This window comes from Brachyistius frenatus, unplaced genomic scaffold, assembly GCF_029030835.1.
Source record: "Brachyistius frenatus isolate BFR_SWC_R1_liver_20210118 unplaced genomic scaffold, ASM2903083v1 Contig_55, whole genome shotgun sequence".
NCBI lineage: Eukaryota > Metazoa > Chordata > Actinopteri > Embiotocidae > Brachyistius > Brachyistius frenatus.
The window spans coordinates 772341-786549 of record NW_027210654.1 but is presented as its reverse complement, the minus strand read 5'-3'; the positions used below and the strand labels follow the sequence as shown (position 1 = coordinate 786549).

At 43.3% G+C, this 14209-nt stretch overlaps 1 protein-coding gene across 2 annotated transcripts in view; it reads right to left on the bottom strand.

Moving 5' to 3' along the window:
- The window catches only part of LOC138624770 (UPF0606 protein KIAA1549), a 40617-nt gene that overhangs the window by 2205 nt on the left and 24203 nt on the right, over window positions 1-14209 (bottom strand). The window contains exons 10-21 of one of the 2 annotated variants that reach the window (XM_069705254.1): window positions 13615-13799; window positions 11460-11639; window positions 10933-11232; window positions 8728-8963; window positions 6953-7089; window positions 5413-5618; window positions 4665-4894; window positions 4383-4527; window positions 3968-4291; window positions 2642-2694; window positions 1782-1930; window positions 821-975 (exon numbers count right to left, since the gene is read on the bottom strand). In XM_069705254.1, the coding sequence (XP_069561355.1) occupies window positions 821-975; window positions 1782-1930; window positions 2642-2694; window positions 3968-4291; window positions 4383-4527; window positions 4665-4894; window positions 5413-5618; window positions 6953-7089; window positions 8728-8963; window positions 10933-11232; window positions 11460-11639; window positions 13615-13799 (2300 nt within the window). The remainder of the gene's footprint in view (window positions 1-820; window positions 976-1781; window positions 1931-2641; window positions 2695-3967; window positions 4292-4382; window positions 4528-4664; window positions 4895-5412; window positions 5619-6952; window positions 7090-8727; window positions 8964-10932; window positions 11233-11459; window positions 11640-13614; window positions 13800-14209) is intronic. The other variant, XM_069705253.1, reaches the window with a different exon arrangement.

The window sequence follows — 14209 nt, the reverse complement described above, 5'->3', positions numbered from 1 at the left end:
AGAACTAGAGTACACCGTTATAACAACACCTCACTTTTAGAAAACTACACGTAGAAATACATATAAAGAGAGAAGTAAAAAGCTACGCCAAACTTTGTTGTACCATGTGCCACCATTCACCAAACTTCATTTCCCAAATATCACTTCATATAGCAGATACCAACATTGGTGCCGCTCCTTGTCCTGGTCGCTGGTTAAATAAAGGTTGACTAAAGTATCACCAAAATCAACATCTCACTACGTCAAGCTCAGGTTCGGGTTATGCTATGTTGTACGTGATGTCACATCACCCTACATGGCTAAAGCAGAGGCAAATCTTCTTTCTGATATGTTAAAATGAATAACAATTAATTTTTACATCATGGTACTGTTATATGTACATGTAATATCTGTTATCTCTGATGAAATGACAATTTTTTTTTTTGTACTTGGACTACAAGTATTTGGCCCTTCAGCAAGGCTCTTGCCTACCACCAGGTGGCGCCACATGTCTCACCAGTGATTTACATACTGGTATGGTGTTCTGCATTATATGCTCTCATGAAATTAGTTTTTTCCTGTTGAAGATGCAAATCAGCCACAAATGCCATTAAAAAACAAACAAAACAAAACAAAACAAAAACACTCAAAGGATTAAGTGGACTTGTTCTTAGAATCAATTCATTCATAGACTTAAAACATCCTTTTAAAAAGACACAAAAAAACAACCCAATCCTCTTGGTCAAATGAAATGTAAATTCTATGACTTCATTTCATTTTGTGGTTTGCTTGAACAGAAAACAAGACCTTGTACTTAAAGTTAAATCTGTGCTTTACTCACTGCCTCTTTTTCCGCTTCCACCCTGGAGAAATTGTCATCATGGAAGTGGTTCCAGCCGATGCCTCCGTTCTGACCCGGAGCAGCCCGGACCGCCGCCGGGTAACCGTTCATCCGACTGGACAAACCCACCTGCGTAAGATGATGGAGCTGGGCGCCTACACACACACACACACACACACACACACACACACACACACACACACACGACAGCAGAGTTATATTACCTGACACCCAATCCTCAGCAGCCCCTCTAATATACGTTGATGCAATCACTGCAGTCTGAAAAGCACTCTGTCGCTACTCTGTATGCTAAATGCCAAAATCCATTTCTATTAGTGCAAGTCACGTGACGGCAGCAGAATCACATCAGCTCCTTTAATAATTTAGGAGAGACAACACAAAGCTCCTTCAGTTTGACAGGTTTGTGGGGTGGAAGTGTGTTTCTGTATTCATGCAGGGAAAAAACACCCCAAAAAAACCACATCTGTTTTGATGACTTCAAACATTCATTCCAATGTGCACCGTCCTGGCGCAAATCTTCAGATAATTGGGCAAAAGGAGCTCGTCATACAAGTGTCATGTATTTGTGGCAGTATTGGATTTTATTTAACTATTAGTGGTGGTAGATTTGCAGCCAGTCTGTCAACAGTCCGTTGGCATGTCTGCAGTTCTTTTCACCACGTAAGAGATGATATCTGCCGCCGCGCTGTGGCCCACATCCAGAAGTGATGTAAACTGAACTGTGCCCACAGACAAAACATTTGCTATAAATACTCTGAAAAGAGTTTGCCTCCCTTCGACAGTTATTGTTTGAAATGTTTATTGAAATCTTTTAATATGGAAATACCGCCGACTTAAACTGGACTTTCAAGGTGAAACCCGAGACACAAGACATATGCACACAATTAGTAATTCATGTGTTTTTAATGCACGTGCGCCGCTGTCCAACTTCCTGCTGTACCTGTCGTTCCCCCGACTGGTCGCGGTCTGGCAGACAAGGGCAGCTCATCAGCGTAGAGGCCCCTGCTGGAATACAGGCTGTCTGGCTGGAGCGGCTCGCCGTGCCCTGCTGCTTCTCCTGGTGGCAGGTAGCTCGAGCCAAGACCCTGCCTGGAACACGGAGAAATGATATTTACATTCATCTGGTTGTGTATTTATCGGAATATGCTTTCATATCAACGGAACAGAGGCTTTAAAATAGAAAACGTCGGGAGTCCAGCTCCGTGTTTTCTGATGTTGTGCAATGCCGCGTGGAACTGGTACGACTGCGATTGCCTTGTGTGTTTGTGTTGGTGCAACAACATACGCAACATGTAGGACCCTGCTAAACAACAGCATCGTCAATCCCTCCCGATTCTACGGATTCTTCTCGGTGGCACAAGACATCGACTAAACGTCTTATTCGGTCGCAGCCGAGTTGTTTGACCAACAATGAACCTATTCAATTTCTTCTCTGCGGTCTAGAAAATAAATTGAGCTGAAGTAAAAATCGGTGTAAATATTTGGCGCTGTTCCTGCCCATTGTGTTTATGCGAGTTATGACTTGAATGTGTGTCTGCTTATGGTCTTTTTGGAGCCAGCCAGGAGACCACAGCTTGGGCCTGACCCATTAAACCAATAAAATAAAGATGACTTTTTTTGTATTATTCATGAGGCCCACGTCTGTGGCTGCACCTTCAGGAAAACATTCACACTGGTGGAAATCAGTCTGTAATTATCAATGACAAATCCTTTTGGTGTCGCAAGCGGCAAACGTCAAATAAGCACGTTATTTATTAATGTATACGTGAAGACTCCGTTTTCATCGAGTGTTCTTCTTACCTTGGTGTCAGGCCTTGGACTGCAGGGGAGGACACGCTCAGCTCGGTGAACCTCTGGGGGAGACGAGCAGAGACACACAGAGATTAACCACAAGTGAAGAAGTAGTCGTGATGACAAAGATCTCGAGTGTTTTCAAAAACTAGCTTTTATACAGTATTAAGAGCTGGCAATAACAAATATTGCAATTAATGTGGAGAGAGTTTTCAGTTGATATTTCTTATGAATGCAAAGCCTCGCTGTGTTCATATTATTGAACTTTTGTCGATCGAGGAGTATTTTTTTTAGAATTTGGACCACGAAGTGACATCAAATATCCTTAAACTACAACACTACAAGGTCTCCAGTAGGGGTGAGGAATCGATGGTTGCATCTGCAAAGTACTGACGAGTTTGTCCAACAGTCACAATGCCAAGTTAGGTTAGGTTAGGTTAGGTTAGGTTAGGTTAGGTTAGGTAGTTACTTTATTAATCCCCGAGGGGAAATTAAGTGTGTATCAAATCTGAAAATCTTTACAATTTCCTGTTCCACTAACATAACGGACTGTCATCTCTAACAGCTCATAACTTTCCCACTCTTATAACACTTAGTGGCACTGAAAGCCTTTATTCATTTTATCGTAGCTCTCTTCCCTTCAATATCAATTCCAACGCAATAGATATGCTATAAATATCTCCTACTTTGTCTCGGTGTTCTCCACCTATAACATGAAGCCCTGCGAAGGCACTCTTGTTGTTGTGCATGACGGTATTGTGCACCGTTGCTGTGTGAACAAACGGTGGCGCTGCGTCAACAGCTCTTTGTGAGGCGCTGTTCTGCACAGCTTTCCAGGTGGTAATATGACCGTTGAAAGCAGCCTGCGCTAACAGGAACTAATGCAGATCAAGCAAGCCACGGCTACGTTGCTGCAGGGTCTTAGGAGCCGTGGAGAGCTGATGGGGGGGGTGGGTGGGGGGGTTGTGAGGTTGCGGCTCCGTGGGGGAGACAGATGGAGGAATGCTTAACTGATTAGTTTGCTAAGAGGACACAAATAAACTTGAAGCTATCGGCATCATGCTGAGAATGAGAGGTGAAAACCTCGAGAAAGGCAGGAGATAGTGAATTACAGAAGACTTTACGCGTTTCGGTTACTGCGTTTACAAATGTCTATTTCTCTTTCTTTTTCTCCGCGTTAGTGAAGTGAACGTCACAGAATATAACGTAAAGCCTGGAAATATATCCGGAGACAACGATCGGTGTTGTTCAGCACAACATGGGAGCTGCATGATTTGACGTTGACCGAGCGGTTGATGCTCTATCGAGAGTATCTGTACATAGACGGCTACTTACGCCTGGGAAAGGGCTAAGACCCTGGTAGGAGGGACCCCAAGGTCTGGGGCCGCGGCCTGGAGGGCTGGAGCTGGGGGGGTTGCTGTTGACCCCGGGGAGAGTGATCCCGGCCGTGCTGCCCTGAGAGGTGGGCGACACGAGGGCAAAGGCATCGTCCAACAGCGAGTGCATCTGCTGCCTCGCCTCCTCAATGGAGGGCTGTGGGGGCATGTACGGGGGCGGGGGAGGGGCATGGCCCGGGGGAGAGGAGGCGGGGCCGAGGAAGACGTCGTCTGTGGGGGAGGGGCTCCTGTGAGGAGATCCTGGGCCTTGGTCAGGATCCGACTGCAATTAACACAATACATTTACAGGCATGGACACTCGAGAGTAGTTACAGAGTCAATGACAAACGCTACGAATGTTCTGTGTCACTCACAACGTAGGCCACATTGTTGACCCCGGGGCACTTTCTGTAAGCGGCATCGGTGTCTTCAGTGATGAGGTGGTCTTTGTCTGCTTCCATCAAGCCTCCATTCAGCTGCTCCTTTATCCTCTGTTTTGGAGAACGCCTCCCTCGACCACTGAGGACAAACGTGGAGAAATGTCTTCTACCACTAGTATTTCTGTTTTAGTTGTTGCTCTGTTTGATACGGGCTCGGAAATAAAAGGTCAGCTCGACACACACATATCGGCTACTTCACAGCAATATCAAAAATACCTTTTCTTGGGTTCCATGAAGACGGAGGGCATCTGAGCTTTGGGGTCCAGGATCTTATCGATTTGCGTCTGCGCTTTCTGATAGATCCGATCTTTGTCCTTTGCCTCTCCGAGGCCACCAATCACGTCATCCATGGCAGGAAAGTCGTAGTGGCCCTTCCTCTTGGCACGCAGACGGATCTTGTTCCGATGATGCTCAATCTCTGACTTGTGCCTCAATGCTACCTGAATCTGGAGGACAAAACTGCCTTCTTAGAAAACAGGCCCAAAATAGGTCGATTTAACTGCACATACATTGTATATTAATCCTTTTAACAAACGACAAGAACTGGAGTCACATCAAGGCATAAATATGCCAATATGTCTATTTAAATAAGTAAATCTGTGAATTATATCTCCCGAAAGACTTGAAACATTTCAATATACTCCTATGAATTCTTTGAGAAAAGCAGTTTAAGTCTCTCTACCTTGACAAAGCACGGGCTCATTTTCTCATTTAGTAATTGAGAGGAACATTTTATCAGGAGTGTTGAAAGTCCCCTGGGGTTTCAAATGAGGGTACAATGGTTTCATTTCCAGAAACAAGTGTCTTAAATCACAGCAGGTTCTAAGTGGTGTCACCTCGCTTCAGCATCGTCAATAAAAAGTCACTCGACTCCTGAACATTCCAACACGTTTTGACTTTTGGATTCTTGAACTGCTGATGAAAAGAACACATTTAGCAAAGCAAGAAAGTCAGATGAGCAAACCTCTTTGTTGATTTGGTTCGTGTCCGACAGTTTCCCATTGATGGGGGGGCTGTGCAGCGGTGGGACAGGCATGGGCTGCATGGCGATAAGCTGGATTTTATTGGGGAGTCTCCTGCTTGCGTCTGTGGCCCGAGACATTCGATCAACGTGTTCAAAAATGGAGGCTGAAGACAGCTGCTCGTTTGCGCCATTCATAGGGGGAGGACCTAAGGAAGGAAACAAGAAAGCAGGAAAACACAGATTGTAAGAATGTCAGCGTGGAGTACGGCAAACAGGTCTAAAAGCTGATGTTGATTTAAACTAGGGGAAACAGATTTCAGGCAAACAACTATTGCGTGACAATTAAAGAACATTTCGATTTTATTCCAAGTGACTTAAAAACAAACGTTTGGATCAAATGTTTCCCGCGGTACCAGGAAATGAACATTGATTTCTATTTCCGAAGGCTAAACTTCATTTCAAACGGGGGCTTCGGCCTTTGCTTGTGAAGTTGATTGTTTCCACACTGTGACTGACAGCGCAGCAGACAGTGATGGATGGTGAGAACGAGCAGAGCACAAAACTACGACAGACACAGACAGACGACACACAGACACAGCTGCTGGGGGTCAAGCCTGAGGTCGAGAGAGACACGGACGGAAAGTGGACAAACTCTTACCAATTCTATTCTTGCCTGCAAACCGCAACAGAAAGGAAAGAGAGAGTCTTACTGGTGTGAAGGAGATCAAGTAAAAACATCGGAGATAAAAAAAAAAAAAAAAGTGTTTTTCATGCATTGAGTGAAGTCAGAGTAAAGCTTTGTGAATTGAGCTCTGAGCAACCATGACAGCATGAATGAAAAGAAACATAACCGAGAGAGACACGGAGAGAGGAAGAGGCAAGTTCTCACAGCTGATAAAAGCTTTTCTTAAGGTCTTTAAAAAGGTCCTAAAAACAAGGAGCTGCTTCTTGATGAGTGGAAAACACACTGCTCAAAAGACTGAAATGAGCAAAAAGAAAGATGGCACATTACATAATACGCAGTGTTTCGTATACAGTCTACTTCTAAACACTGTGCACACCGTATACAGTCTCAGGCGGCGGTTTATCAATAACAAAACAGACCATTCCTCTGTGGGTGAGTCAGGGTTCAGTCTGTGTGCCTGACTGCGTCTGGCTCTGGCACGTAGTGTCTGAGTGGCATTGCAGGCTTGAATCTATCAACAAGCTGTCGGATAGAGTAATTTCAGCGATTTTTTTTTTCCTCCCGTTGCCTCGTCTATCCTCTCTCTGGGCTTCTCTCGACCACCGAATAGAAACTCCACCAGGTATTTATTTTTTTTTTTTTTTTTTAACTTTCACCGTCTCTCTGTTTTCCATCTCTTCACAGTCTCCCCTGCACTCAAGCTGGCCCTCTCGTCAATCAAACCAAGCCAGCTTGAGTTGCTCTCTCTTTATCTCTTTACGTCAGCCAAGTCCCTTTGCCCCCCCCCCCCTCCCCCTCCCCTTCATAGTCACTCTGTTTTGAGAAGTGATGTTGAGTGTTGCCAAGGCCACTTGCCATTTAAAACATTGATGGGGACCTTGCGGGTCTGCTTGCTGTCGCTGGGCGTGGCGTGAGCTCTCAGGTTCTCCTCAGTTGATTCCCGCTCACTGGAATGGTCACTTACCACCGAGTCACCGTCTGACGGGGAGATCCTACCCAGAAAAAAAAAAAAAGAAAAAAGAGACACACTACCATGAATAATAGAAGGCCAGGAACACACTAACATGCTGAAATGTCATGCATAATCAAAAGCAGAGCTTTTCTAGAAAGGTACAAGCTGTGAGGAGACCTCTAAGAAATTATAATATGGTTTATAGCTTGGTGAAATAAACGATAATAAAGATTTCTACTGGCAGAATGATTCAATTTCTGAATTTGTCTTGGATGGCTGTCAGGTGAGGAGAAACAACCAATGTAACTCTAAAACTGGCAGGTGAAATGGAACACATTAGCAGCAATATTAATGTTGTGGTGTCATATGACTATAACAAGAGCAGTTAGTGTTCTGGGAAATGTTGGCAGTGGTGCACATACTCATTTAAGTTATACAAGTAAGTCATAAAAAAAAAACCCTGAGAACTCCCAAATGAAGCAACGATACGATCTGAAAATGTTGAAAATGGGAAATGCAGTACGTGTACATTATTACGTCTCCTGACCCCACTTGTTAGACCTGGACGTCCCCAAAGGAGGTAAAACAATAGTTCAATGGGTTCAAGACATTTATGCATCCTATTTGTTACAATACATTTCCTGCATTCGATTTCAGACACCCCTAAAGGGGATCATTATATTTAGTACCCTTCATGTTAGTTGAACATTTAGTGTACCTGTTGTTCATGCTCGCGTGCCCCGTGCAGCCAGTGGAGACACTGTAGGTTAAAGTAAGTGGCTGCTAACTAGCCCGTTTAATACACTTTACTTTCTTACCCTCAGAGTTTCTAAGTTAGATTGCGTCAAGAGATGGATGCTAACGTCAGCTATTCTCTAACTTTTGCTACAAATTAGAGTTAAACTAACTAGCGCTAATGTTTGCCTTATCTAATATTGGCTAACTAATGGTCAGCGAGCTGATACCACCCTTTAATAACCAGGCATTTCTTTAGCATTACAAAATGCCATATATTATATAATGTTGTCTAACACAGGTGTGCAACTATTTATATACAAGGCTGGGGTTAAATACAATCTGCAATCAGTGAAATAATATGTATATATATATATATATATATATACCATAAGGGACAGAGATAACTCAGAGCAAAAGAAGATCCCCCCACTCTCTAGTGCATAAATAATTAATCAGAGGATCTGTCAAAAGCTTTTTGTCTGGTTGACTTATTGTCCCAATTCAGGTAAGAGGTAAATCACCTCTAAGGGATAAAAACAAGTTTGAAATCTAATTAAAATGGTTAAATATCTGTATTGATTGGAGGATTAAAACCAGAACACATTTCCAACTGTGAGTGAATTTAGTTTTCTACCACATGCAGCATAAAAACAATCTAGTGACCATAAGTAAGTAAAACACAACATTAAAATGGTCTGGTGATCATAACAAATGTCACTGAAACTGTCCTTTTAAGGACTTTTTTTTTTTGCATGAAAACATTACAAAGTGGAAACATAAAAATATGAAATAGCCTGATAATATTAGTTTAGGCTTCTTTACATTTCATTGTGTGCTCTTAAATAACCTCGGTTGGCTAAACCTATGTAGACATAACCTGATGTCAACTTTTTTTCAGGCACAGTCACTCCTCCTGCTCTGAGCTACCAGCAGCACTGACCTGTCTCGCCTTCGCCCGCTGCGGGATGCCTTGGTGGAGGCGACTGAGCTTTTGGATATGGGTGTGGGGATCTCTCCGTTCTCAGATGGACTGAGGCCATCTTTAATGGACACGGGGAGGGGCCCGGAGCCTGGCCCTGGCGGGACGGGCTCCTGGATCACCATGACATCATCTTTACTCTGCTGGCCAAGGTGCAGCTTGGCAAAGTCAAAGCCTTTCACACTGGGAGCCTGCAGCTGAGGAAAGGGACAGAGGAGACGGAAAGAAAGGACAAACACAAGAAATAAGGACCTGAGGTATACGCAGGAGAGACAGTGAGGACATGGAACTCATACTGTAAATAGTTATCTCATGACTGGGAAATATTCAATGACATCATAACTAAGTGGATTGGGACTGTGATATGACATCAATGCATCATGGCATGGAATGAGGGAAGTGACGGTCAAATAGATAGAAGGACAAGTTTTGAGACATAATTAGGCTGCATGACTGATGAATGGATGTCCAGGAGGGAGACTCAGACAGACGGACAGACATTAATGAATAAAGAGAACGTCTACGAAAAAGCAGGACGGGGAGAGATCTGGGTAAACACTGAGCTGCTCGGGCTCCTTTGAGGTGGTGGGGGATGGAGGGCGGAGATGGAAGCAGTGCGACTATTTGAGTGTGAAGCCCTCAGGACTTCAACAGCAAAGGCGTAAACAGAGGATGTCACATCTCAGTATGTGCGCTTGCAGTTTGTGAGACTCCGGTTCTACGGCACTGAAATGTGTCTGAAAGAGACGAGTGACACGACACGCTGCTGTTAATTCTTTAAATTATATGTACACTCACCAGGTTTACTGAAGCCAAATGTGCGGCTTAGAAGAGGCTTGCTGGTATAAAACTGCTAATCCAGTGTGACGCCTGGCAGTACGAAAACTGCTAATCCTGAGAGAGAATATGTGTGTAATACGTGCGTGTGTGCGTGTGTGTGTGTGTGTGTGTGTGTGCGTCTGTGTGTGTGCTGCTCTCCACGGCACATAAACAAGGCCAGTGTTTGAGAGGGAAAACATTCAAACAGCTGCAGCTGAAACAGTAAACCCTGTTTCATTATAATTAACACTGAGGCTGAATGAAAGCAAACACACAGCTCGTGATATCTCCCACATATTACACTCACTAATTGCTACTTAGCCTACTCTCATGGTGAATTGGGGAATCACTCAACAAAAAGTTTGCATACATGCAAAACGCTCTATGAATGAGATGCGATCACAAAGTTCAGAGACTTTTCTTTGTTGCCAACAGATGGCGCACAGCACAGCGATGCACCTGGAGGACAGGGAAGCCAACACCTTTGTGAGAAGGTCTTCCAAGTTACTCTGCTTGATCATCGGGACCAGTGTTACACGTGTTTTGGGACCACTGGTACGTGCATATTTGCGATTTCCTCATGAACTTGAGCAGAGAACTCGCATCTAGTCGAGCAGTGAGCCAGGCGAGGTGCTTTGAGTGACGTTTCGTTTTTCAAGAAGGGAAAGAACGTTACTATCGGAGACTGAATAAGCACGTGAGGTCAGGTGCACAACCAGGTGGCTCTTCTTTGACACCGGTGGGGGTTGTGCACCATGGATTTGTCCCCCCAGGGTCAGACTGTCAACAGTGTTGAGGTTCAGGGGTGCCTGCGGTAAAACATGTGGAGCTGAACTACCCGAATTGTGGCATGAGAGCATTTGGGTTTGCGTGCCCGCTCACAGCACGTTCAAATGACACCCACAACAACCCAGACGCACCGCCCCACTCAACTTTTACACAACAGTCGGTGTTTGCTTTCTGCTCAAATTTCAGGTCCATGGTCATCGCAAATATGTGTAACAAGTATGTGGATGTTGGTCGAGCAACATAACCTGGAATACTTACTCATGGAGGTTATTGCTTCCCCCTGCTCCACGTAGATTAGCAACTGGAACAGTCTCTGAATAGTTAGTCGCACCTTGCATCTACTACTACTACTGCACAACACAGTGACATCTTATATACAACAGGATCTATAGACTATAAACATCCAACAGTCCACAGTGAAATCCGTCATATGTAGAATACTGGATTTTCTGTGTCTTGTCATCTTAAGAGGGGAAAGGATGTGGGAAAGGGGAACCAGGAACTTGATGTCTATCAACGCAAACAAGCACGACTTTCCACGTCTACCACATGATGTACCTCCTCCTGGACTCTCCTTCCTTTAGACAAAACTTTCATTTTCTCTTCTTTCTTCATGCCCGCTGGTTTCTTCATGCCCGCTGGTTTCTTCAGCACAGCTTTGCTCTCTTGTCTTCTTTGCTCCACTGGTGGAATTTCTTTCCTTTTGAATTTATCCTTTTTATCGTCTCTGTCCTCGTCTTCTTCCTCCTCCTCCTCTTCTTCTTCTTCTTCTTCTTCCTCTTCCTCTTCTTCTTCTTCCTCCTCTTCCTCTTCCTCACTGTCCATTTTCTGATTGCTCTTGGGAAGAGCTACTGGTCTCTAGTAGGCGATGATGGATAAAATAAATAGTTCCAGTGATGAGGCAGAATGCTACTATATTTGTACACGACAATTTGTAAGACAAACAAAGAACTGACTTCCACTCAATAAAATGTGTTTACTGCCTTGTTCTTGCAATACTTGAATTATAAACCACAAACTACCTCAACCACACACAAACTACATCTGATTACATGTTCTACAAACCACCAAACACTACACTGTACCTTCCCCTTTTTAACCGCCTTCTCTTCCCTCTCTTCCTCCTCCTCCTCCTCCTCTTCATCTTCTTCTTCTTCCTCCTCCTCATACTCCCCCTCCTCATCCTCACTAAACTCAATGTTCTTTTTAGTTGGAGGGAGTCGCTGATGAAGGGGAGTCCTTGATTTGCGGAGTGTCGCGGTGGACTGAGAGAAGAGGAGTGATGTTAAATGAAGTGATTGTGCTGAGCAGACAGGGCAGGCTGAGTGACAGTTACTTCTGCACATTAGATTCAGTGCATTGACCGAGTGTGATTGATTTCCATTCACAGCAAAGCTCAAAAGGAAAACCATGCAAATGGAGGGGAATAGAAGCGAGACACAGACAGATCAAGCAGCAAGTCTTGATGCTGAAACATACACAGACAATCCCTGAAACAGGCTGTGGTATAAATCAGCTCACCAAATAAAAAAAATATTTAGAACCGGAGTGGAGACTAAGGGTCTGATTTACTAAACGTTTGTGTGTATAAAGTCACGCGCAAACTTCACGTGTGCGAGCTGATCTACCAACGACGTGCAGTGAGGATTGCGTCTTTCAAATGTGCAATTTAACACACGTTGTCCGTTTTGCGTGTTTGCCTGCATGGATATGTCATTTTGGGCGTTTCTACGCCAACGTGCAAAATCCTGGGAGGGGAAATGCAAATACATACATTTAGCACCCGCAACGATATTTACTAAACCTGAAAGTAGAAATAGTAGAAGTGATTCCGTGTGTATTTTAGTACGACTGAAAGGAACGTATGAATCAGGTGCGCAAATCTAGAGAGACGACTGCTCTTATTGTGGTGAGAAGGAGACGCGGGAAACCAAAGTGTACTTAGAGAAAGTGTTTTTCCACCTGTTTAAACATTTCTGAGATGTTAGAGGCAAAAAAATTGTTTAAACATATCAAACGCATATAAAAAAAAATGTGGGTTGCAACTTAATGACTAACAAAACTGTGGGAGCTGAGCCTACACCGGTAAATAACCACTGTTGTTCTAGTATATATTGTACATACAACATATTGGCAGTCATTTCATTATTGATTCAAAATGTTCAGCAGGATGTGACCTCAAAGAGCAGAAGGAATCTCTCGTGTGTCGTTTAACCTTCGGGAAATAGGGAAATGTGCTTTAAACTAAGAGGGAGGCAAGACTGAGACAGAGCACAGCCGCCGTGCAGCCAAACGGCATCATTTCTATTTCAAGTGAAGACAGAAAATAGGAGGGGCTTTTCCGTTCTCAGAAAAAGGAGACAAAGTGAAACTGTAGAGCACGGTTGTTGGTGCTTCAAGCTAAAAAAAAAAAAAAAAAAAGCGTGTGAGGAAACATCAGAAAGGTTTGGAATAAAATAAAAAGAGCAGTCAAGACAATTTCAAGTACAAGAAACTCAGCAAATGTACTCTCGTAAGCTTCTCTACTGGAATCATTAACTAGTCCCATCCGAAAGAAGAAATTCTGAAGTCCACATTCATTGCAATGATAAATGCACCTGCTTAATCAGCAGTTCATTTAAATTTAACAGTGTTCACATCTTTCTGGTCTTCAGCTGACTTAAACATGTATATACAGAATATAGTCATGTTTAGAAACTGTCTTGGACATTAACAAACTGCAAACAGTTTTGGTGTACCTTAGTTATTCAATAGAATACTGTCACTGTTCATCAGCCTTGAGGAAGTATTCAAACTGTGGCAATAATTATCTCTGCCCAATAAAGGCAAGTAAATTTGACTGTTGAAAAGTGTAATTTCATATATTTAAAAAAAAAAGTATATTTACATCTTGAATTCATTCATGTAAAGGCCTATTGATGTTTATCTATTTATTTGCTCTTGTTCTACTTTATTATAACTCTAGTTCTCACTATTGCCCCTAAAAAAAAACACAACTTCACATACAAATCCCGCGAGGCCATAATTAGTGAATTTAATTAAAACTATGAAAAAAAAGAAACGTTGTGCTAAAAACAAAATCTTTTTTTTTTTTTTTTTTTTTTTTTAACCCACGAAAGCATTGCAAAGGTGACTGGTGGAATTACAGCTATTTCAGATAATTCAAATATGACATCAAATATTTTCAAACACTCAAGAGTGAAGCACCAGTAAGACTGTGAAGCCGGGGTGGAAGTCTACCTTTTGTCTCTGCTGGATGGAGGTCATGGCGTCTGGTTGGAACTCCAGCTTGTCCGTCCGACACAGTTTCCAGTAGAGGATGGAAATGATGACGATGACCACGAGGAGGGGAATCACCACGCCGATGATGATCCACAGGTTGGTGTTCTCGGTGTCAGAGGGAGAGGCTGCCACCTTCTCTACGGCTGGATTGAAAGAGTGACGGGTTGTTGTTTTTTTAGTGGAAAGGTTGAGCTTCAAATACACAAACAGCTTAAGCATGCATAACTTAAGACTGTCTCATTGTTATAATCTTCAATGCAGACCTTCATTAGTTTTAATTAACACTCTTTTCATCCTCTGAGACTGCAGCGTACGAGAACGCAGTCGGTACAGAGACAGAACTCCCTTGAGGGGCTCTCATTAGGCCTTCATCCCCTGTTTAGATGCTTAATGAGGAAGACAGGCTTTTAGTACAGTGTGTACAAAGGGGGATAATTAGCTCAAATGTTGCTATAAACATACAAAGAAACACATGGAGCCGTCAGTCAGCTTGTATCCTTTTTTTTTTTTTTTTTGCTTCTTTTCTTATTTGGACCTTGAGAACAATTAGACG